This window comes from Numenius arquata, chromosome 4, assembly GCF_964106895.1.
Source record: "Numenius arquata chromosome 4, bNumArq3.hap1.1, whole genome shotgun sequence".
NCBI classification, from domain to species: Eukaryota; Metazoa; Chordata; class Aves; order Charadriiformes; family Scolopacidae; genus Numenius; species Numenius arquata.
The window spans coordinates 75,219,417-75,245,248 of record NC_133579.1 but is presented as its reverse complement, the minus strand read 5'-3'; the positions used below and the strand labels follow the sequence as shown (position 1 = coordinate 75,245,248).

Below are 25,832 nucleotides of genomic sequence, written 5' to 3'. Positions count from 1 at the left end.
AGAAGTGAATCACCTGTAATTTGAAAATTCTTACCATCAGATATACAACTGCGTCAAAAAGATTCAGACATATGGTTTAGAGGCAGAAAATCAACACGGCCATATCAAAAAAACTGTGTGACCAAACGTATCAGGGAGTGCTTTCCACTCATAGGATTTAGGCACATGGGAGGCCTCATACAGTTCTCTTGAAACGCGCAGCCAAAGACTATGCAAGAGTGTTGCTACTGCCACTTTTGTAGCATCCATCTGCCACGGGATGGAGATTAAAGAAACTATTCATATGGCAATGATCCTGCAGGAGCTTATTATGATCTTCACAAATCGGTAGTAAAAATGCACTATATTGAAGATGTCACAGCCTCCAGATGCTATGTATTTGCTGCCTGTCTCAAAAATTCATAAACGTGGACATGATGGAAGATCTATGTTATGTGCCTTTGCTCTCTCTCTCCAAAAGAGCATGAACAAAAAATCTGCCACCAGTTTTGACTTAACTGATGTGGTAGATATTTGCCTTTGGTTATATCGCTTTCTTCTCTGTGACTTGCTTTTTGATAAATGATGTCACTGCAAGTGTAAAGACCCTCTTCCCCTTTACAGTGTATGAAATAGATCATTTTAAAACAAAAGCTGAAACTCCTGTTGACTAGAAAATGTTGTTTATTTTATGTAACAGTCTATTTGTTGTTGTTTTCCGAGCTTGTTTTGCTCATGCAACTCCTCCATTAACATAGCCATTAAGCAAGTTATTTACCCAATTTAAATACCTTTTAAAATAAGACATAGTCAGATTTGCCCTACAGAAAATGAAAAGCTTTTCTAAATTTGATGTCACTGTTTATTCACAGATAAAAATACGAAGTTCATTTTAAATCTTGCCATAGAATGAGGCCCTAATTCTTTTTTGGTGACTCCTATGAGCCCTTCTGTTAGAAGACAACCCCACAGATCTCATCTACACAAAATACAAAGGTGCAGTTTCAAAGACAGCCCAGATTTCAAACTTAAAGCAAAATAAAATGGAAAGAAGAAGATTTGGTAATGCTATGAACTTCTCCAGGGAACAGAACTGAGCTCTAGTCCTCCTCTGGAAGTCACACCTCTGCTTTAAATTTAATTTGCTGGGCAATGAAGAACATGGATTTCACTTCTGGTGCAAAAAAATTAAATGTGTCAATTCTTAAATTGCCAGAAAACAAGGTAATTAATGACCTGGCTTTTGAATAAGTAGTTCAATATCACAGAATCACAGAATATTTTGGTTGGATGGGACCTTTGAGATCATCGAGTCCAACCAACAAAAAAAAAAAGAAAAAGAAAAGAACCAAAAACAAACAAACAAAAAAAACCCCACACCCAAAAAATCCCAGAACACCAACACCAACACAAAACAAATGCCCACAACCACACCACACCCCACCCACAAACAGACACAACCCAACAATCTCGGGCACTAGAGCATGCCCTGAAGTGCCACGTCTACACGTTTCCTAAATACCTCCAGGGATGGCGACTCCACCACCTCCCTGGGCAGGCTGTTCCAGTGCCTGAGCACCCTCTCAGTAAAGTCATTCTTCCTAAGATCTAATCTAAACCTCCCCTGCCCCAACTTCAGACCATTTCCTCTGGTCCTGTCATTATTCCCTTGGGAGAAGAGGCCAACACCCACCTCTCTACACCCTCCTTTCAGGAAGTTGTAGAGGGCAATGAGTCCCCCCTCAGCCTCCTCTTCTCCAAACTAAACATGCCCATATGAGGAATTATTTTTTTTAATACTCTGAAACTAATGACCAGGTTGCAGTAATGTGAAACAAGAGTTTTTGTAGTCAGTAAGTGTATGGCTTCCTAAGTAAACCTTGCTTGCGCTGCGAGAAAATACCTGATTTTTGTATCTGGAAACATGCTCTCTAAAGTATCTAAATACAAGAATATATTCAATTTGAATCTATAAACTTAAAAAAATTACAATTATGATATATTGAGCAGCCTTTATATTTAGGTAATGTTTCAAATATTTGGGGCAGATTTGACTAGCAGCAGGCTTTGAAAACTACTGATTATCCAAATGGCCAATTCCTTCACTGACAGCAGCATTAATCTGCAAATCACACTGGTTAATAACAGTGCTCATATTTATATGCAAATATATACACTTCTAATCATGAGGTTAAAAATTTTGCCTTTGCCAAAGGACTTGTCTACACGGAACGATGTAGCATGATACACCTGGCTCCAAGTGATGCATTTGAAGACAAGTTGCGAATTTGTACACATTACTCCGTTGTTCCAGTAGTCATACCAAAGGGCTCTTTCCTCTCTCTTAACACAGTGGATTTCTAGTTTTTCTTCTCAATTGCTCTGCTGCTATCTACTGATAGCATTTTGGGGACAGCCCAATTCCTGCATATAAAAAGCGCACTGCAGTTTAGGAGGGGTTTTGGAAGATAAGTCCCTATACGCATAAAAATGTAAAATGTTATTATTAATCTTATATTAAAAAAACCCAACAATTATTGAAATACCTTCTAATACAAACTCCAGCAATACTCTTTCAGTAGCATTACAAAGTTATGCTTGGCAACCTCAATTCTTCTGTGAAGACACATTTTATCAGTATTTTCATAGTTCCATACACTGTTTCCTTGTAGATGCTTTTTATTCTCCTCCAAAAGCCTATCAAGAAAGCAACTTTTCATCAAATAACTGAAATCATTTTGTCAACAAGCTGTGTTTGACCTTTTCCCACATTTACTTTAAGCCTCTAAGAGCAACCTGTCATGTACCTATAGTATTTTGTCTATCTATTTCGTAAAAAAAAAAATACTACTTTTACCTGTAAATATTGCAGCAAAGATCATGGGTTCTATTTTTTGATTCTGTTACATTTTTTTTCTGTTAAAGAGAGTCGTATTTCACAGTAAACTAAATGTTAGTTTCTTCTGTCAAATGCCTGAATTTGCATTTGATGTACAAGTAAGGAGGTATACTTAAAAGCAAGTATTTATCGTGCTGCAAAATTAACCACGCTGTAGTGTTTGGTATACTTAAAACAGCACGTAAAACATTTTAGCACTATGATGGTAAACACTTGTTTATTAAGAGCCATGTACTGAATAATCACGGCGGTACCCAAAACTTCAGAAGCTTGGAAGCAACTTGGGCAAGAATCAACTTCCAAATAACTCACAGTTCCTCAGCTAACAGGTACACTCTTCTCACTTTACAAATGGCTCTAACAACCATGCCTGCTTTCAGCACAGCAGCACCAACACTACAGCCAGTTTGGTTTGATTTCTCAGCTAAGTTACTGCAGTTGCCGGGAAATTATCTGTGGTTTAATAAACATTTTTAAACTAAAGCTTTAACTCATTGCATGGAAATAGGAAAAAATTATACCAAAACTCTATTCTTCATGGTTCTTACTGGTGCTAAATGAAAGTACATAGCCTTTTGACTATCTATCCAAACCAAAACAACACAATTACAAGGTGTTCTTCTTTTTTGCTAGTGGGGATGGCAAACGTCTCCCATATGCCTTAAGTCACCCCGTGAAGTCAATGGATGAGACTTCCAGATGTATGCTCCTTACGTTATTCTAACACCTAGTTATTTAAAGACAAATCTCAAATAGCTCCTTCCAGCTAAAATACCAACAAAGCCAGGATACTGCATAAGAAACACGTACTTAGAAATAGGACATCAGACATTTAATTTTCTGCAGATTTGTAGACTTCCATTAAGCACTGGCTGGATTGAAGTCAAGGACAGGCATTTAGAAACTGCCCTTGCTTTTCTTAAAACATAATCAGTTCTGCTCCTAAATTCAAATGCATTTGTACCATTGCTCATCTGGATTTCAAAAGAATTCTGAAGTCATATTCAAATACTAAAGGAAAAACCCCTGAAACATGTCACATATTTAGACAATCTGAGCTACACTGATAAAATTCTTACGTATTTGCTTTAATTTTATCCCTAGCACCACACAATGAATTATGTCCTGTTTCCCATTTGTTCCCCTCAAGACCCAACATGATATTTGCTTGAATACTATCTTTTCCTCAACTTTCCTGTTCAAGCTTATATAATAGTCATCTGCAGAAGAAACCGTGAAGATCAAAAGAAGGAACTTCAAAGCACTATCGTGAATTCCAATGTCGCGTCTTTCCAGAGAAGAACAAAATAGAAACTCAGAGTTAGGCTTACAATAAATATTTCATGAGGCCCTGGGCAATATAACTAGCAATCCCAGAGCATCTTAATCTATCTAAGCAAAAAGTACTTGAGATTCAGTTTTAATCTGAGATCCAAAGACAGTTTTTATTTAGGGAGAAAAAGAAAGAAAGGAAAAGATGATCATAGAAAAACTTACAATAGGAGCAGCCGTAGACTTCAATTCTTAACCCAATTTGGCCCTCTCCATTCCAGTCCAAAGGAACTATCCGTACATAGCGAGCAATAACTGGATGCTGTAAATCATGCCGGACCACGCTATCAGAGTTTGTATTTCCAGGAAATGCCTAAGGGAAAGAAGAAGATAAAGAAAATGATTGTATTACATCCATCTCACATGCGACAAAGGTTCTGTTCTCAAGGAAGACACTGGGTAGTGAAGTCCTCCAAGTCTCTAGGTTATAGTGAAGTTTGGTTTAAATGTTTCTGTGATAGGGACAAAATGAATAGTTGATTTACAAAGTTTCCCAAGAATACCAAAACGGTAGCACTGAGACTTCTTTGCCCGCAACAGATATGTTGAAATCATGGAACAGCTGCTGCTAGGTAAGAAAGTAATCCATTTTGCATCAACAATCTGTTTCTCAGTTAAAACATGTTAATAAAAGCGTCCAACCCAGAGTGGTTTTTCTGGGGAAGAAGATCCCCGTCCTCTGCCAGTAAGATAACACATACCAGTCATTTTCCTTTAAATATGAACACTAAAATAAGCTGCTTCCTACAAGGGAAAGGGGCCCCTTCCATTTATCAAATTTCTAAGAATTTAAAAATATTCCTTTTGATGGATTACATGCTGGAAAGTGAGTGTTCAGTTTCTTTCCTAACCACAGCCATCACCCACACTGCAGCCTATTTTTGGTTAATAAAACTTTGTAAGTCAGGAAAGGAGACAAGAGCTCTCAAGGGAGTTTGGAAAACCAATGAATTAAATATTTAGCACTTGGTTTGTAGTTTTGTACCTACTGGTAAATATTTCATAGCATCAAGCTTAAAAGCAAATAATACCTACTAGTTAACTTAATAGAAGTGGGGTTTTTTTGTCTTGTCATTTTATGGACAATCCATTAATTCACTGATGGCAGATGTTAAAGACTATCATTCAGTCCTCCCCAACATTTTCAGAGGAATTTTCACACCTCTTCACAGGCCATTTTCAATAAAAATAAGTGTCTTGTAACAGTGAACAGAGCAGTCATAAATGAACAGAGAAAAGATGACCCGTTACTAGAGAGCCTATGAAAATAAGAATTTTTGGGGCATTGTCATAAAAAAGATATTTTTACCACAGAGAAAAAAAAATCAGTAGCAGTATCTACCCACTTGCCATCTGAGTAAATCCACGTAAAGTCCTGTAATAAATACCCATAGTAGAATGAAAAGCAAAGTAAAAAAACAACTGGGCTGTAAGTAGCACTACTGCAAAATACAGTCATCAAAAACTTGAAAGAGCCAAAATTTAAGTCAGCCTTTTGCATACAGATATAGCAGTACCTAATTACACGCCCAGATGCTACTTATTACAAAAGGGTATCTTAGGTGAATAATTAGTTTCTACAGTGCACAGTACATCTAGGTGGTGGTAAATGTCAGGAAGATCCACAGGATCCCTTCCTTGGTGGACTCTAAACATTATGACATATATTAATGGTTACATTCACCTTAATTTTTCTGTACTGCAGCTACTCATGTGCTAAATGATGAAGATGGCACTCCTCTCTTCATAGCTGAGCTTGTAAGATACATTAATTAATGTCTATGAAGCACTTAGGTATGCAAGGGGTAAATGTTTATAAGGAAATTAACAGTTCTGTCTTCTGAGCTGAATAGAAGACAATAAACACCAAGGGAAAGCATACATCAAATGAAGACAAAAAATCCTATTGAACAGCTGCCTGTTCTCTTAGTCCTGTTCACAGAAGTTTATGGAGGGAATAAAAAACTTGATCCTTTAAAAATATATATTTTAGCGAGCATGCAAGGTAACTCTCCATATTTCAAGAGGAATTTCTGCTTGGGCATGTCTTAATTTTGTGATGCTTGGCACAATCTTATCAAAACTTTCTTAATGTAGGTTTTTGCTGCTTGTTTTGTTTTGGGGTTTTTTTTGTTTGTTTGATTTGCTAGAAGAATTAGGGGCAAAAGAAGCTGAATACAGGAGGGCATGGTATTTTCTAAATCATTTGATTAAATGATTGATGGATAAAAACTGATTGTCAAAATCAGAATGATTTTCTGTAGCTCTCAAGCTTTGTGCCCTGAACTTGTGCTTTACCAGTCCTTTGTCAGAAAGACTTAGGGCTGAAACCAGAAGGTATTTGATATTTTGAGGGTTTCCATTTGTATATGATCCAATAACACCCGCTGAATGCATAAACACAGTCAATAGAGAATAGGGCACTCTGTCATTAGTTTTCCTGATTATTAAAATGCATTCCATTTAGTCTCCAGCAGAACAATACCTTTTAAATACAGCCTTCATTTAGATAAATGCAGTACAGTAATACACGCTCTGTGAATAGCAAACATCAGGCCAAAATCCATCATTGCAAGGATGAAAAATCAATTTACAGGAGCTTGTGAATTATGTAGTATTGCTGTAAAATCTCATTTTCTGACCAAGAATTGTACATGGGCTCAGAAAGGCAGGTTGTCATTAAAAACTGAGTTTATACAATTTTCAGAGCCACATGTTTGCTAAGGTTAACAAACAGTTTAATAAGATTTAAAAGTATAATTTAGACACACATCTCTAATAGGAGACTTTTTTCAAGCAGGAAGTGAATCTTTGGCTGAAAAAAGATACAGAAATGCACTATAAGAAACTCCCTTGCAAAACTATTTTTCAGAGAAAGGTGGAAACATCTGTATAAATTAAACATGTTTTTCAGACTATTAATCTCATGAACTGACTTAAGCGTTATTGCCAGATTTCTGCTTTTCATGGGTAACATGGTTTTTCTTTAATCCAAACTAGGAAAATGACCGAAATGACTCGTCTGTAAAACAGGTAGCACTATCTCACCAGTCCACCTCCAAAATCTCTGTTCTACAAGGCATTTCTCTTCTTGTATTGGGTACCGACTTCCGTAAACTACTTCATGTTTCAGCTCACATTGCAATGTAAAGATTGTGAGTGTTGTGAGTAACAACCACTCTTCTCGAAGGCAGTGTTCTGCGGGACAGCAAAGTAATAAGAATGAGAAAGGTAAGAAAATATGCCCCTCAATCATTTCTAAACACTGGTTTTGAACATATGTTGAACAGAGTTTTCAAAAGTACTCACTGAGAGTTTTGCAACTGGCTTTCTTACAAGTAAAATTTGTTCAGCTCCAAGTATTTTTCCAAAATATTAGGGCAAGTTTATAGGACAGGTAATATATTTTAATGGCCCAACTGAATAAGTTTTGAAAAAAAAAGGTTTCGGCACAGGAGGTTTCTTCAGCAGAAGGAGCAGCAAAAAGAAGCTGTACGATCTTTGAAGTTCACTTTGGCTTTACCAATGTGCTTCAGCCCCACTACTGTACGTAGAGACACCGTCGAGACATTCAGTATCATTTTCTTTGCATAAGCAAAGAACCTGAGAGAAGTGAAAGTAAGTTTTTGTGAAATTTGGAAGAAAAGGTAAGGAAAGTTAAGACTCAGGCTCAACTTTGTATCCTATATTTACAGAACAAAGATATCCTAATCAATAATTATAAATGTTAAGGCTAAGTTATAAATTTATAGTAGTATTGTAGTAAAGCATAGTAGTAAAAGTAACATACAGCTTAATAGCATTATTTAAGTAAAACTGACAAAAATAAGTTCAGTTTGCTGTAAAAGGACAGTTTTGCAATCCCATTCAGTACTCAACTTCATGGATACAGCAAGCACATTAAAAAATCTCATTTGGGGAAAATGCTTTGATCGCCTTTTACAATAAAGGATTAAAAGGAAATACTCAGCATTAAAAATTTATCTCTGAAGTCAGGCTCAAGACTGAATGAAAAGAAATGTTATTAAGTGAACAAAAGTGAAAGTTTTCCTACTTCAACCAAAGAAGAAAAGAATGAAAGAATGTTGGTCAGATACTCAACCAAATGAAGAAAAAGACATTTGCAATCTTTTAACTCTTAGTGAAGGAGAGAAATAAACTGCACTTCACCCCCAAAAAACCATCATGTATATCAGAGAACTTAACTTGCTTAAGGGGAGAACTCATTCCTCACCTGACTTCATTCAGGAGAAGAATTCTCCATTCAAATTAATGATTTATTCAGAGACAAATATTAAAATCACTTCGATGTATGCTCTTGATGTAAAAATAGGGCAATCCATGGAATAGTAAGATGACATTTCTTTTCAGTTGAAAAAAGGAAGAACTATTTTTTTCCCATAACTTTCTTTAATTACTGGTAATTTTTTAAATTACTTTAATTATATACTTACTCTTATACTTCTCGACAGTAATATTTTGCTATTGGCATTTTAAGCAAAGGAGGGAATAATTTATGAGTCTGAATCTATGAAAAAAATCTAGGCTTCGAGCTTTATTTTGACACAGCATTATTGAAAACACTACAGAGTCTATGTTCCATGGAATTATAGCTCTATAAATGGCTCTCATAATCAGAAACAGGATTTGCATGTAAAAGGCATATTAATAAAAGTGTGGTATTATAAAATACGGAAACATCCACAGACAGATAGAAGATCACACACAATGTGTGCTGGTTCTGCACAAGCTGACTGAAATCCATAGCAGATTTCAGAGAAACTAAGACGTTTCAAAAAAGTGTTCACGGTTTACCATATGAAGATTTTCCAAAAAAAAAAACCCCACCCTTAGCTTCATTAGAAAACCGAGTGAAGCCCTAAATACCTCATTGCTGCTGAAGTACTTCTCTGATGGGTATCTATGAAAATCCAGCCCAAATGTACGATATAAACTGAAACAGCAAGAATAAAAAGAACTGGGTAAAGGAAAATGTTATGAGATTAAGTTCAAGGAGGAAGGGGGGAAAAAAGAGAAAAAAGAACAGCTGGTAATACAACCGGTTGCAGAGGGACGAAAAATAGCAAATAAACAGAAAAAAAAAAGAATGGGCCAGAAAGCAACAAATTCATATTTGGTCAATTTTAGCTCAGTTTTGACATATTCCTGTACATTCATGTCTTAGCGCTGTGTGGAATAAAAACAGGTAATAGCAAGTGATAGTCTTTTGCTTGAAGAACCGTTTCTTCATTCACTATTGAACAGCACAATCAGTGACACTACAGCTTCCATACTCTACTCTTCCCTTCAAACCAAACCAAACCAAACACGTTCAGGGCAAAACAACATTTCTGTAGCATCCTTCATAATCATCTCACACAGTAATGTATCTAAATAGAAAAACAGTACCTGAAAGCAGCTAAAAGCTATAGCAGGTTATTTCTCTCTTATCCCAAATGATGAAACCCTCAAATGATACCTTCAACAGGTGCTGAATCTCAGCTTTGAGACTCAGGGTTATAAAAGGAACAGAGTTCGTAAGAGCTCAGGATAACAACATGTGGATAAAGTAAACATTATAATGCTGCTGATGGTACTCTGTGCTCATGTGAACTCGATTCTATTATTGGTGATATCAGTAAATTCCCAATTTCAGTAGTTAGTTACGTTCTTCCCTCAGCCACAAATCCCTGTCAAGCAAGTTACCCGCTATGAGTGTAGCACCACTGATTTCTGAAAAACTACTCACATTCTCAAAGTAAGGAACATCTAGTAACAGGCTTTTAATATAACCGAATACACATCTTTTCTATTCTCAAAATATTTCCTAGCATTTTTTAAAAAGACCCATAATTTTGATCCCATTACTCCCTTAAATTCTCTACTCATTCCTAGGGGGTTTACTTTCAGGTTCAAATTCTGTCTTTGTATGCTAAAAGCATATTCCAACCATGTATGCATCATAATTAGATGTATAATAAAATGTAATTTTTACTATATTCAAAGAAAAACGCCAAAAGCTGTATTTCTTGCCTTTTACCCTTCCACATCTCCAAGCAAAACTAAATGATTCCGCAACATAACATTATTGATTTTTATAACAAAATATGCTAACATTTTGCAGCCTGCTTAACCATTACTATAATTAAAAAGAACTTAATCTCATTTACAGGAGCATTAAGTTTTTTATTATATAAGGGATAATTCCATCTTCTGTTCACAAATGACTCCTGCAGGTTTCAGTTCTGTACACTGATTCCTCAAAGAAGATTTTTAAAAGTTGAAGACAGAGAATTGGAGGAATCATAAAGCAAGATATGATATCTTGGATATAATTTCAGATACTCAAAATAAAAATTACAGATATGAGCTTCATATTCAAATCTGTCATTGAGTTTTAACTTGGCGTATTGATGTTTGTAGTTTTTTCTTTAAAAAACAACAATCAAAAATCTCACACACAAACAAATAAACCAACCCCCAAAAAAACCCATACCGGCACTGCCACTGTTTCCAGAACATGATTAATATTGACTCTTTTCTCCTCTGGCACTATTGTAGGGTATTACCTGTTTCATTTACTTCAAGTAATGAAGCCTCAAATCCTAATGCTAAAATCCAAATCAAAGAAAGAACTACTTTTTCACCCTGCTCATACACTCCAAACCCAAGAATGAATTGCTTTTCTCATACTTCTACATACTAATTGTTCATACTTTTTTACTCATAGAAATGTTGCCAAGTTATCTGTGCATTTTGTTAGGGAAACCGACTGCTTTCCAGGACAGAACTTGTTAACTTTATATTACATGAATATTTGAGGTAGGACATCTGAGAGTGCACGTGTATAGACAGGGTTTGTTCGCTTGTTTTCCCCACAAATCCACTTCATCCCCCTATTCCCCTAATCTTTAGACTCAAGAACAAGAGGACACAAAGTTATCGATACTATTAAGTTTTACTTTAGGGGACATCAAAGATGGCATCACAGCAAAGGCACCAACAGAGTCACGCTTCTCCACATCCTGAAATTGAACATTCTCCCACATCACAGGTGATGGGACAAGAGGAAATGGCCTCAAGTTGCATCAGGAGAGGTTCAGATTGGATATCAGGAAAAATGTTTACACAGAAAGGGTTACTAAGCGTTGGAATGGGCTGCCCAGGGAAGTGGTTGAGGCACCAAGACAGGTTGACATAGTGCTTAGAGACATGGTTTAGTGATGGTTTTGTCAGTGTTAGGCTGATGGTCGGACTAGATGATCTGAAAGGTCCCTTCCAACCTCAGCAATTCCATGATTCTATGATAATATTCCAGAGATGTGCCAAATAGCTCACTTGCATGTATCTAATTCCCTTTTTGGTGTAGACACCAAACATAACATGAAAAACTTCTCTACTACTAACATTTACAAAGTTAGCAGATAAGGTCTGCTTATTGAGCAAGAGATTTCAACCCCTCTGCTGAACCATGTAGGTTTTGTTTAGGATGCCAGCAAATGGTGAAAATTTTAATTTTTTTAAAACCTAAAATATACACCAAAAATATTAAGTAAAGTCAACACTGAAAGGTCAGAAGTAAGGTTTCCTGCAGAATCTTAATGAATTCCTGAATAATATTATTTTATTTATTTATTTCCATGCTATTCATTCCCCAGAGATTCATACAATACCGAAACAGACAATTGTGATTATCCATCGTGATACCCTGAACAACTGAGGTTGCAGTACCTTGAGGTTTTGGGGTGATTTTTTTCCCATTTTTAATCATATCTACATTCAACAACAAAAACAGATGACCTTGATTTATACCTAGATTGAATTTGTTGAAAATAAAACCTTCCAGCCATTGAATAAAGTTACATCTTTGCTGTCAAGATGAACTAATTGTATTATTAGTAAAAATTCCTTAACACATTGGGGAGTAATCATTAACTTGCTCTTAGTCTTAAATAAACTAAACAGATTCTAACTCTTAAGACATATCAGGTCACAGGGTAGACACACTCCAGGAATAATTTGGGGTTTCATAATGAATAACACCGACATAATAGAATCATAAAATTGTTTAGGTTGGAAGGGACCATCAACCCAACTCTGACAAAAACCATCACTAAACCATGTCTCTAAGCACTATGTCAACCCGGCTTTTAAATCCCTCCAGGGATGGGGCCTCAACCCCTTCCCTGGGCAGCCCATTCCAAGGCTTAAGAACCCTTTCTGTGTAAAAATTCTTCCTAATCTCCAATCTGAACCTCCCCTGGCGCAACTTGAGGCCGTTTCCTCTTGTCCCATCGCCTGGGACTTGGGAGAAGAGACCGACCCCCCCTGGCTACACCCTCCTTTCAGGGAGTTGTAGAGAGCGAGAAGGTCTCCCCTCAGCCTCCTTTTCTCCAGGCTGAACACCCCCAGCTCCCTCAGCCTCTCCTCACAAGACTTCTTCTCCAGACCCCTCACCAGCTCCGTTGCCCTTCTCTGGACCCGCTCCAGCCCCTCAATGTCTTTTTTGTGGTGAGGGGCCCAAAACTGGACACAGCCCTCGAGGTGGGGCCTCCCCAGTGCCCAGTACAGGGGGATGATCACCACACTGTTCCTGATCCAGGCCAGGATGCTCTTGCCTTTCTTGGCCACCTGGGCACATAGATCCTTAATTCGCATGAGAAAGAGAAACACGTGCAGTGTGTGGCCTGTGGACTGCCAGGTGGGAACAGACTGTCTTTCATGAAGGTAACATAGAGGCTGTTCCCAGGAGCTGGATTCCCTTTGTGACAGCTCCCGTGTGACGCTAGACAAGTAAGTTGCAAAAAAAAAGTTTTCAGTGGCACTTAGTATAGTTTCCTGGGCACACAAAACCATTAGGTTGTTTTGACTTAATCTTTCACTGTCTCAGTTCCACATAGAAAAGAGGGAGTAAAAATTCATTTGTTTTATGGGGTTGTAAAAATAAAATAATACTTATTAAGTACTTAGTCAAGTATTCACATGGGCGCCTAAATTAGAAATCTGAGCCTTCTGTGGTCAGTGAAGCAAAGTGGGAGATAGGAACTAAATTAAAAGCTTGCCACTCTTCACTGGCTACACAGTAAAACATAAATTTTCCTGGCGGTAATATAAATGTATTCTACAAAATGGAGACTATAATCAACAACCTAGTTCCAAAAGTTGCCTAGTGACTGATTCACATTAAAAAAAAACGAATACAAAAACCAGCGTGAAATGGTTATACAGATGGAACAAAGCCTGCTTTTATCCCAGGGACTTGAGAGGTTTTATTCATTCATAGTCAAAAATTACTTTTGCTACAACTTCTGTAGAATGAAAAAGAGACAGGAAGAATGCGTTTCCAAACTAACTAAACCCAATTGCAATCACTACTGAAACAATAACATCAACAGCTGCCTGATCTCTGGCTGCTGAGCTACAGAGCCCAACAGCAACAGGAGCTCTCACCTTGAGAAGAAGGGCAAGCACAGAGGAGCCCAGAGTGGTCCTTGGTTTCTCTTCCTCTCTAGTACTGATGTAGTTGGCAATTTTCACACACTTTGATCATTTTTAAATAGCTTTTAAGTAATGTTCAGAACAGTACTTATTCCTTTTAGATCAGTCTGGTCTCAAAGCTTCTTGAGAAGCTTCTGTAGAAGCTTCCTCTTCTACAGGACTCCATTACTCTACTGGGTTACTTACATGAAACTTTGCAACCCAAGGAGCTGAGGCTGGTCAGGCCTGAGGAGAAGGACTTGGGGGTGTTGGTGGATGAGAAGCTCAACATGAGCCAGTAGTGCGCGCTGGCAGCCCAGAAAGCCACCCACATCCTGGGCTGTATCAAGAGAAGTGTGGCCAGCAAGTCAAGGGAGGTGATTCTACCCCTCTACTCTGCGCTCATGAGACCCTACCTGGAGTACTGTGTCCAGCTTTGGAGTCCTCAACACAGGAAGGACATGGACCTGTTGGAACGGGTCCAGCGGAGGGCCACGAAAACGATCAGAGGGATGGAGCACCTCTGCTATGAAGACAGACTGAGAGAGGTGGGGTTGTTCAGCCTGGAGAAGAGAAGGCTCCGGGGAGACCTCATAGCAGCCTTCCAATATCTGAAGGGAGCCTACAGGAGAGCCGGAGAGGGACTCTTTGTCAGGAAATGTAGTGACAGGACAAGGGGTAATGGTTTTAAATTGGAAGAGGGGAGATTTAGATTAGATATTAGGAGGAAATTCTTTGCTGTGAGGGTGGTGAGACACTGGAACAGGTTGCCCAGAGAAGCTGTGGATGCCCCATTTCTGGAGGGGTTCAAGGCCAGGCTGGACGGGGCTTTGAGCAACCTGGTCTGGTGGGAGGTGTCCCTGCCCAGGGCAGGGGGGTTGGAACATGATGATCTTTAAGGTCCCTTCCAACTCTAACCATTCTATGATTCTATGATCCCAGGAACTGCGCTTCTGAGAGGCAGGCACAAACTCAGCATCATCATTCAACGCGCTCTGCACTTAGTGCATTGGGTTATAAGACTCTGAAACTCCCCGCAGGAAACAGTATAACTCCAATACCTATTTTAAGTACTGTTTAGAAATGTCTGTGTTCAGTAGGGACATAGTAACTAAATAAGGAAAGCTTTTGAGCTCTTAATTGATTATACATTAATATAAACAACAACATTTTCTGCCCTTGGTAGAAAACCTTCCTTTGTGACACCAATTTGTAACTATGTCAAAATGACCATACTTGCTCTTTTCATATTCTTTTCCTTTCACGTGATGAGGAAATTAGGATGGTCAATTTTTAAGATAAACAGTTCTCAGTTATGAGTGGTGAAACCACAGGAATGCCCAAAGACTACTTTTCAGACCATTACAATTCTGCCTACACTATCAGTGTGCAAGAAACAACCCTGAACCAAAACACGTGCCATAATCAAAATAGTTAGTTACAGGATTACAACTGTAAATCAAGCTGAAGAAAAGAATGGGGAATAAAGTCTGGTAATTGTGTATTAATTGTTTCAAGTTTAAGGTTAATACTGTATATTGACATAACAATATACTAACTTTGAAGACAAAAATTAAATAATTTGGGGGGTTCCAAGTATATTTCCAGTATACTTTCAGTACCTGTTGAATGCTAGGATTACAGTAAATTGCAAATAGCATTTGTAATTCCTCATAACTCAAGTGGACTTTGCCATAATGGGAAGTACTGGGTAACAACAAAATAATAAATTTTCTTTAAACGTGTCTTCAGCTGTCCTTAAAACATTCAAAACGCCTTAAAAATTATAGAAACTTGAAAAGTATGCACCTAATATAATTTTGTGTCTTTTGTTTTGTTTTGGTTTTGTCTCCTTTCAGGCTGCCACGTTTATGTAAGGAACAAAATAATTGTATAATATTAAGTCAAGATTGAGCAGATGACACCTAGAGAAAAAACAGGGGAAAAAAGGAAAATTATTACTTCCACCATCTAACACCAATAAATGGTCTCAGTTTCTGTCTATAGCTGCAGTAGTCTCTGAACATGTCAAGAGGGAAGAAAATAAAAATAGCTTATCTAAAACACTCTGCATGCACTAAAATCAACAGTTCCAACAGCTGATGCAGTTATCAACGATAACGAGGATACAGGAAATCTCTAACCATTTTCCTTTCCTTTTCTCCTGTTTGCCCTAGGCAGAACCCGTACACTGAAAATCACTACCTTAAGACCAGATCTTCTTGACGAAGGATCACAGGTTTAGAACCTTTTGCTCTGTGGCCTAGGATCAAATCGAAACCAAATATTAATATGGCAAACATCAACGTGGATCCTTTCTAAAACTCAGTGCAAGTCTAAAAGGGCTCCAAACACAAAGAATCATAAGAAAAACTGCAAACCCAAAATTCCTATCTCAGGAAGAATAGCTGGAGTAGGACTCAGTAGAGTAATCCTTTCAAACTGATCAAAGCAAAATTACACAGAAATCTCCAAAGGCAGAATTACAATATGTGACAGTCTTCAAACATGTCTGCCTGTCCTTCAACTTGCATCTAAAAGCTGTTTGCCTTTCTAGGGAAATAAGGACAGTTTTAACCACTTCACCTTTTCAAATGATACCAAAAAGCCACAAGAATATTTTATATTTTATAAAATGTGCAAAGGAATATGTGAATTGTTACAAGTTACCTCTTTCTCCAGGGATATCTTCAGTTAACTTCTTTTTTTTTTTTTTTTTTTTTTTTTTTCCCCCTGCTAAGATGAAACCAATGGAAAGATTTTGGAAGGTCTGCAGAATACTTGTGTCTCTGCTCAAGTGTATTCTGACAATGTCAAATGGCAACTCAGCCTTCATGCAGAAAGTGCCTGATATCCATAACAGGAGTTTAGAGTAAGAAGTAATCTCTGATTGGAAACCCTGGGAATTTAGTAGACCGTAAACGTCTTAACAAAGGAGACTACTGAAAGTTATATTTTTGCTCTAAAGCAAACAATCCAGTTTCATCCCATTACCTCGTTTCCAACTGTACTCTTTCAGGAGTTACATTTTTTTCCTTTGAAAGAGATAATATGCCTCTAATTTCCCTATAATTTTGCTTCATTCAGGTTTACATCAGGTACTATTCTGAAAGTAACTGTAAGAAATATTTTAGGTCAAATACCCTAAAATAGCTGTTAGCATCTGAAATAGGAGGATGTCCATATACCAAAATCCTTGTTTAATAATCAGCAAAGGGAATCTGTTTTGAAAACAATAATTGGGGGAAAGGATTTTAAAATTTTTATCACCTGTCTACTTATTCTTTTCCTTACAATTCATAAAATGTGATTCATAAAGTGATTTAATGGCCTAACTTGCCTGCAACAGAAAATTCCTAAATTTAATTTTAAGCTATGTTATAAATCTTAGGGGATTGAACATTTAGAGTCAACTGATCACTAGTTGTGTGCATGCTTTTTTTTTTTTCCTAATGCAGCATGGCCAATTTTATCTGATCCAGGTATTTCTGATTTATTTATTTTTGGCAGCCAGGACACATGTTTCCCTGGCCAAGGAGGCAGTGACATTTTGAGTTTTGGGAGAGTTCATCGCAGTCCCTTGAGCCTATCGCTGAGCAGGGCTGAGGGTCTCTGCGGTCACTGAATGAAAGGAAGAGTTGGGGGCCAATAGAGCAACACCTCTGCCGTGAGCAGCCTCGTGTCTTTTACTGCTCAGAAGGTGGAAACTCTCACATACAAAGAGCTTTATTGTTGAGGCCCAATATTTCTCCTACATGATCTACTTGCCCGTGACAAGGATTTGCAGCAGCACAGAAAAGGTGGAGTGCGGTTTTGTTCCTATGCAAAGGCCCAAATTGCTCAGGAAAAGGTTGGTAGATACACAGTGAATCTTCTTGCATCCTCTTTTTTCCAAAGCTACGCCACACCAACATTGCTACTCTTTGCTCTTCTTTGTTCTATTGCTTTCATAGCGAAGATGTCATGATCTTGTTGCTATTTATCAGTCTGGTATATCCCTTTCTCTACAACTAATATGAAAGAAACCAAAATTACTCTTTGTGTTTATTTTTAGGAAGGGGGAGTGGAAAGACAAAGGAACGAGGATCTGCCTATCTTCCACTTTCCCTGCCTCCTGGCCTAATTTAGTTACCGCTTGAGAGTATTTTGAAAACATGCTTGCAAGTGCTCGGAACAAATTTGGAGTTCTTCAGAAGGAAGAGTCTATCGTAACGTTACTCTGTTCGTCTATAGCATTGCAGGAGGCACCTGCAGGAAATGTCTTGGTAAAGCTGTGTAAATGCTTGCAATAGTACAAGCAGAGCAGCCAGGAATGACTCTTGGTGTTGGGCTTTGTTGCTTACTTACTGCGTGGACTTGACTAACAGCCCAGTTAGTCTGGTCCCAGTCCCAGTCTCTGAAACTTATTCTGTCTGTAAAACGGAGATAATAGTCTCAGAAGCGTTTGCTGAGAATTAATTAGCTATTATTTATGCACTGATCCTTTAAAAACAATTCTTGTCCTATTTTTACATCCCTGCTCACTTAAAAAATAAAAAATAAATCAAATGACAGACTCATTGACTTTTGTGGCCAGAAGGGAGAATTATGGTAATCTACTCTGGAGTTCAGTAGCCACAGACTACCAGCTCCTGTGTAATAGTTCAGGTAATGAGCTCTCAGTTTGGGCTATCGTGCAACATTCATAAGGTTATTTGGTCTTGATTTCAAAACTGAAAGGGATGGAAAATCATATCTATCACACTGCTATGGGAGCTCTTCCAACGGTTACTTATATTCAGTGTTAAAAATACTTGGGCTTTGTCTGGTTTGTTCATCCAGTCACCTTTTGCTCTGCATTAAAGAATGGATGACTATCATGGATAACTTCTCCTTTCCAAGAACCTGGCAAACTAGGATGAGAAAACACTGGCTATACTTCTATAATATCAAAATAATCAGATAATTAATCAAACCCAGCAATTTGTCTGGAACAGCTTGCAAAATGATAACACGATCTGGCTTGCAAAATCCCTACAGCCTTTCTTTTAAAGACACTAGCTTCCCCCCCCCTGCCCCCAAAAGACGTGTAAAATGAGACTCAGATAACAGCATGGGTTTCCATTCATTTTCTGTTGAATTCTTTCTCTTGCTGTGTCACTATCTTAAACACCAGGGGTCAACCTCTTCTTAAATAAGATCACCAAAAGGCTTCCAATTATCATTCACATTATGCATTATTATCTGGCTGGGATGGTTATATCGTACTGTAACAGAAAACACTCACGCAGTCTCTACTGGGCTTCATATACACTGAGCTGTGACTTAATGATACAAGCAATACGGTAACACAATAGCTCAGGCTTCTATTTAAAAATTGTCATTCCTCTTTTTGTAAAAGAACATCAGTTCAGATAATCTCTGTGTGATCCAAGCTCACTGCTTGCAATAACTCTGGTACAAATGTTAAACAGCTGTCACATTAATATAGCAGAGGCCATGGTGAATATCCAGTTTTTAGGAAGAATGTCACGAAAGTTCAATCCATCTTTGAATAAAGATGCATTTGTTTCAAAGAGTCCATTTCATACTCATATATATACACACAATAAAATTGTTTGGCCTTGGTATTCTAAGCTTGCTTTGGAAAGAATAAAAAGAATATAGTTTAGACAGAACAGAGAGTAAAGCAAGGTGGAAAGAAAGCAGCAGTGATAGATGCTTGTTTTCAGCAGCTTTTCATAAATTCTCTTGGGAAGCCAACCGAGTTTCATTGAAGGGAATGAATCAATAGTCCTTAATAAAAAGAAAATCAATTAGAAAGTCATTAGCTGAAAATTAGCACTCAAAACCCAAAATTCCATTTTAAAGCCAATTAGACTATATGTCAGTACTAAGTTGAATTGCACTTGCATTGATGTATGCAAAATGATGAACATTCTCTATCCCTAAGAGATGCAGAGAGTGAAAAATTAAAGAACATGTTTATAGACACTATTGAATTTATTTTTTGCAAGCTATCTCAAGCAGCAGATGACTATGCTGGGCTTTATAACAGCTTTACATTGTGTATCTCCAGTAGTGATGTTCTCACTGCAATTACACCACTCGAGGAAACCTTATTTTTGCTTGCTGTCATAACAACACATATGAAACCAACTACTACTGTAAAAGCCAGAGAGAGGGCTGAAGGCAGCCAAGTACTCTCATAGCCTCTTTCTCCCAATAGCTTGCCACAGTCCTGGTGTGATTTGTGTTTTGTGCCACAATGGAACGGCAAATAGTGCTTAGTGTTGAGAAGGCGGAGTAGACAACATCTCGCAGAAGAGCTAAAATCTCCCCCTGGGCCGTAGCTGGACGGTCACCCCTACTTGTCTTCTTCTCTACAGTGAGCAGGCTAATCCATCATGCCTGGGTCTGCAGTGCAGGAAGAGTGCTATCTCCCTCCCTCCCAGGTCTGGTCTGAGAAAGAGGAGGCAGCAGGAATCGCTCCCTGAGGGTGGGATGCTGCGGCGCCCTGTGCTAAAGCGGCATCCTGGTAAGTACACCTCGTCACATCGGACCATTGCGAGGGAGGGGCCCTCCCCCGACATCTACCGTTAGAGGTTTAATCTTAAACACAGGAGTATCAAGACACAGAAGTATGAATTCCTACAGAACATTAAGCACGTCTTAATCACATACTTAACATCATGCACGCACTTAAGCGGAATTAGGCTAAACAGCTAAAATGCAAGTGCCATCTTGACATGAGATGCTTTTTTGAGTTGGGGTGAAAGGGTTCAACTTCAAAAACTTAATTTACGTGCTAAATTGAAGTGCCTAATGTCAGAGATGCTAGAATAACCATGAGCTCCCCATCAATCCAGGAGGTGCGGCACAACGTGCAGGAGGTCTGAGATGAGCCAACAGACGAGCTGGTGGCCGGGCAGCACGCCTGAGGTCTCTCGGCTGCTGCTGGGTACCCAAACCCAGGAAATGCAATTGCACTCCAGGTGCCTAGAGCACATCTGTCTGTGTGTGAGATTAATCCTGCCCTAGGGCTACCTATTTATCTTCTAGCACTATAAACTTAGTCCAGAGAAGAAGTTTAGTTAAAGGTCTACCCAAGTGTTCTGGTAACACTTCTACATGTAGTTACTTCTACATTAGAAACCAGGCATTCTAGGCCGCAGGAATATATAAAGAAGAAGGTTCATATAGAAATTCATATACACTTCAGTTATCTGATTAGTATTTTTGCCTTTGGGTTCAGTGATGGCAGGTAACTAACGCTGGGGAACAAAAATACAAAAATCCTATGCTGTGGTTTAACCCCAGCTGGCAACCAGAACCACGCAGCGGCTCACTCATCCCTTACCCCCTTACCCCCCAGAAGCATGGGGGGAAGAAAAAAAAGGGGAAAGGGAGGAAAAAAAACCCTCATGGGTTGAGGTAAAGACAGTTTAAAAGAAACAATAAGCAAAAAGGAAAAATAACAATAATAATAACAATAATAATAATGACACGGGTTACTCTCACTGCCCGGTGAACTGGTACCTTCCACCTCTGCTTTCCAGAGCAGTGATTACTGATTCCTGTCCCCAGCTAACCCCCCTTTGTATACTGAGCATATGATGGTACGGAATATTTCATTGGCCGTTCCATCGTTCTGTCTATGCTTCTAGGGGAAGTGTAAACATCACTTAGCAACAATTGGAAACAATAGCTGTTATTGACACTCCTTTCCCAGCAATCACTAGAAAGAAAACTAACTCTTTCCCAGATGAAACCAGGCCATCCCATGAGATTACATTTATGCTGGGACCCATTTTGTCTGGGTTGAAAAATTTATCACCATGTTTAGACTTAATGATTGACTCAAATAATGTGGCCTAAAAGACTTTGCACTCCATCCATGATTACAAAACGTAGCGCAAAGACCACCATTTTAAAATGTTAAACTGGACCTATGGAGTGGTACCATAAACAGAAAAATGGAAAAATTCCATGTCAGAAATGAATACAAATAATACAGAATGAGATTGTTTTTAAAATAGACTGTTAATTGAGTACTATGTTTACGAACTCCAGAACCACCATATACGATGCTCTTATTGCCCCTCATTTAATCTATAGCTAAGAAAACCTCGTCTTAAAACTCAGTGCATGTTTACATTACCCTTTCATACAAGATAAAAGATAGTTATGAAATCAAAATATACCTACTTAAGTTAGGTGTCAGCGTAAGCTAGCATATAAATGGCCAGTATGGAAGAATGCATATGAAAATTTTCTGAATGCTCATTTATATTTCACAACTGCAGCTCTGGTTCTCTGTCTCTACTTCCAAATAACTCCAGTGTATCTCAGCAGAATACCCAGACATCTAAGTCACTGCCTGTGTGCTTAGGAAGGTGGTTTGCTCACTCATGAGAGGTGGTCCTAAGAGGAAGGATTTCAGAAATTGTCTCAACACGAGTAGCGAGTACCTTATCTTTTGCTCCAAGAGGTCAATCAGTAAGTCAGATCTGCTTTCTTTCCACATCATCTGTAAATGAGAATGCTGCAGGCTAACTTCTCAAGCATTTGTTGTGTTAAGGGAAAAAGAACTATAGCAGCAAACGATGAGAATATATAAGAAGTTGGCTCTAATCACAGCCATGCAATGCAGTTATTCCTGAAAGTAGCATTAAACCCTTAGGGCTAAGCTGGAAAATTGCTGTCTGGAGCTGTAACTATGCACTTCCCTTTGACAGCTGCATCTTGACATAATGTTTGAAATATCTGAGTGACCTCACCCGTTTGAAGCCCAAGAGAGATGGCTGCATTTCTACTCAGGAGAAAGCTCATCAATTCATACATCTACAAGTTATACACCATTTATAGTTCTACCTAAATTCTGAATTTAAAGTAAACATGCCTTCTCAGACTGTAAGTGTACTGATGCATTTTAAAAGATCATCCAAATCATAAATTAACGAAGTTTTGGAGAAAGAGTCAAACACTAAGTACTGTAATGATGGTATTGAGTCCTTGTGCTAAAAAACAGGGAAAAGAACAAAGTGGGGAAGGGAAGAGGAAAGAAGAGTGAAGTAAATTTTCATTTGAAATTATAGAGCCAGCAAATACAACCACATTTCTGCCAGCTTCTGCTGACAAAGGCCTAGAAACAGCACAAATCAGGAAATTAGTGGGTGCCTCGGGTAGCTGCCTGGTCTGATTAAGTCTCCAGTTTACTACAAGTTGATTCCATGTTTCAGAAACAGTGGGCAATTTCAGTACTGCCTGCTCAACAGGACAACACACTCCTGAAACACACAGTAGTGCTTCTTATTTGTAATGCTTTGCGTGCACTGTCTAGAATTTTATTGAGTTTATATAGTGAAGAAATAGTGTATTTGCATATTTTTCTTTACTATAATTACTAGATGGGCTTGAGGAATTTTTAAAAATGAAAAAAATCATTTTTTGTGTCATTTTTTTAAAAGGAATTTAGTAGTATTTTCCTAAAGAGAAATAACCCTAACCTAACTGAAAACTTCTTCTGTTAGTAAAAATCTGAACAATCCTACACTCCTTGCTTGTGGCTCAGTAAAGACCAAGTCATCCTCTCCTGAATCAGCAAGACCGATTACACTTTATTGGAACACAGAAAAGTTCAGGTACAGAGGAAGTCTCATGGTCTACAGATGCAGTATTCTCTATTTTTAATAGATCTTCCCTAAGTACAACCTCTTATTAACTTACAGTCTGAACCAAGGGGATGATCAGCAAAGAGTTTCAGGTAGAAAGAGCGTGAATGTTACCTACTTCTACATGGGCAAAAAAATACTAAACAGAAAGATCCTTTTGCTACACTAGAGAAATTAAGAGACAACATAAAATGAGTAGTAGAGGTAAAGGTGTTAGCAAAACGAATTTTTGTTCTTCCTTAAACAAAATTGGACATAGAATGCAAAACCAAAAAAGCTAATAAGAAAGAATGGTTCAGAATGGAAATGACTCTCTAAGAAACAAATCCTGAGGATAAAATGTCAGATCTATCTAGGAAGACAAGACAATGTTTAATCCAAACAGAGTGAAGAAAATTATGCATAAAATGGTAAATCCTTTTGCCAGGATGATTTTTTGCCAGCTGATTTTTTTTGAGAGGGACTATTTGTCAGGAAGTGTAGTGACAGGACAAGGAGTAACGTTTTTAAATTGGAAGAGGGGAGATTTAGATCAGACACCAGAAAGAAATTCTTTGCTGTGAGGGTGGTGAGAGCCTGGCCCAGGTTGCCCAGAGAAGCTGTGGATGCCCCATCCCTGGAGGGGTTCAAGGCCAGGCTGGATGGGGCTTTGAGCAACCTGGTCTGGTGGGAGGTGTCCCTGCCCAGGGCAGGGGGTTGGAACTCGATGATCTTTAAGGTCCCTTCCAGCTCTAACCATTCTATGATTCTATGATTTATGAATCTACCAAATTTGGACAATAGGGCGTGGGGAACAAAGGGATGGGGAAAGAAGGATTTGTGAACAACCTACATATTTACCAAGTTTAAGAAAGGCAAAATAACTATCCAGAAAACCACAGAGTTTCAGCATAAGCTTACTCAACACTAAATAGATTTTGAAGCAAAGAAAAAAGAAAGGCATATAAATCTCTGGGAAACAATAAAATCCGTCAAGGGCAGAGTTAAGCGAAGCGCTTTGATATGTCATTCTGCAGGACATTTTTATGGGCTTGTTTGGTTTGGGTTTTTTTACAACAGAGTTTGAATATAGGCAGATTTCCATGTACTGTTTGCTACTCATTCATGGGAGATTAGGAATTGAGATGGAGAAGAGGGCAAATAATGTATGATTTGGAAAGGAGCCAAGTGGACGATGACAAGGGAACTAGGAGAAGAGAGTTTATTGGTTGAGTTTCTCAAGAATAATTCTTGGGTTTTGTATTATTTCATTAATGAATTGGACAGAGAAGAGTAAACCATGTGCTACTGAATGCATACATGACCTGGAGTTTGAAGTCTATACTAAGATCAAGGAAAAAATATCAGACTTGAACAACGATGTGGTAAAACTTAAGAGACAGTTAAATAATACAAAGTCAAAGGAGCTCACCTAGGAACCAAATGACAACTTCTTCTATTATCTGGGGCAAAACTCAAAAATAAGTGAGCTGCATGGACTGTATTAGCAGATACTGAAATAAAATGAGTAATAAATCTTTCTTCAAACATGTCAGAAGAACACAGCCTGCTAGGCACTTTGTAAGACCAGAAGATGAATAGATATGAACAGAATACAAAAGGAAAGCCATGGCAGAGAAATTAAATGTGTTCTTGCATTCTGTGAATGAAACTGGGGTGATCTCCCTGGTGCATCTCTTCTTTCTACGAGATTATGTCAAGGGTTTGGTTTGAAGCAGTTTTGGAACAAGTAGACAAAATGAAAAGTAACAAATCACAAAGCTCAGATAGCATTCACACATGAGTTCTAAAGCAACTAGAGGATGAAATAGCTGAATTATTAACAATGGCGAGTAACTTCTCACATAAAACTGTTTTGGTGCCTAACCATTTGGTGGCAGTTTTTAAAAAATACTCCTCCAGACAGCCAGGGAATTACAGACCAGTAAGCTTGTCATCTGTGTCAGGCACAGTCTTATAAACTAGAAGAGAGAATAGAATTATTGCAGACACCTGAGAAACTTGATCTGCTTGAGACGAGTCAGCTTGGCTTTTACAAAAATATCCTTCATTACAAACCCACTGAAGTTTATTGAAAGAGAAAATATGCATATGAATAAAGGTGATCTGGTTAATGTAATAAATTGAGAAATCCAAAAGATTGTTGAAAATATCCCTCACCAAAGGCCTTTAAGGTGACCAAGCAGTTATAGTGTAAGAAGGAAGGTCTTTGAATGGTAAAATAACTGGTTAAAAGAGAAGCAGTAGAAAATGTTGAGGTCTAACAGTGGAAAACTCCAGTGGAGTTGTGCTGATACCTGGAGTGTTCAGCACACTCATAAACTATATAGGAAAGAGGGTAAGCAGAGAGATAAGAAAGTTTGCTGATGGTACTAAATTATTTAGAGTGCGTGGTAAGGGTGAGAGAGCACTGTGAAGAACCACTGCAGAATATGTCTTATGAGCCTGAATGACTGAAATTAAGCATAGATAAATGCAAAGTGCCACACGGG

General features: G+C 38.2%; 1 protein-coding gene across 1 annotated transcript in view; it reads right to left on the bottom strand.

Moving 5' to 3' along the window:
- The window catches only part of CNTNAP2 (contactin associated protein 2), an 864,917-nt gene that overhangs the window by 653,541 nt on the left and 185,544 nt on the right, over positions 1–25,832 (bottom strand). Inside the window, exon 4 of the mRNA XM_074146844.1 lies at positions 4,376–4,523. Coding sequence (XP_074002945.1) covers positions 4,376–4,523 — 148 coding nt within the window. The remainder of the gene's footprint in view (positions 1–4,375; positions 4,524–25,832) is intronic.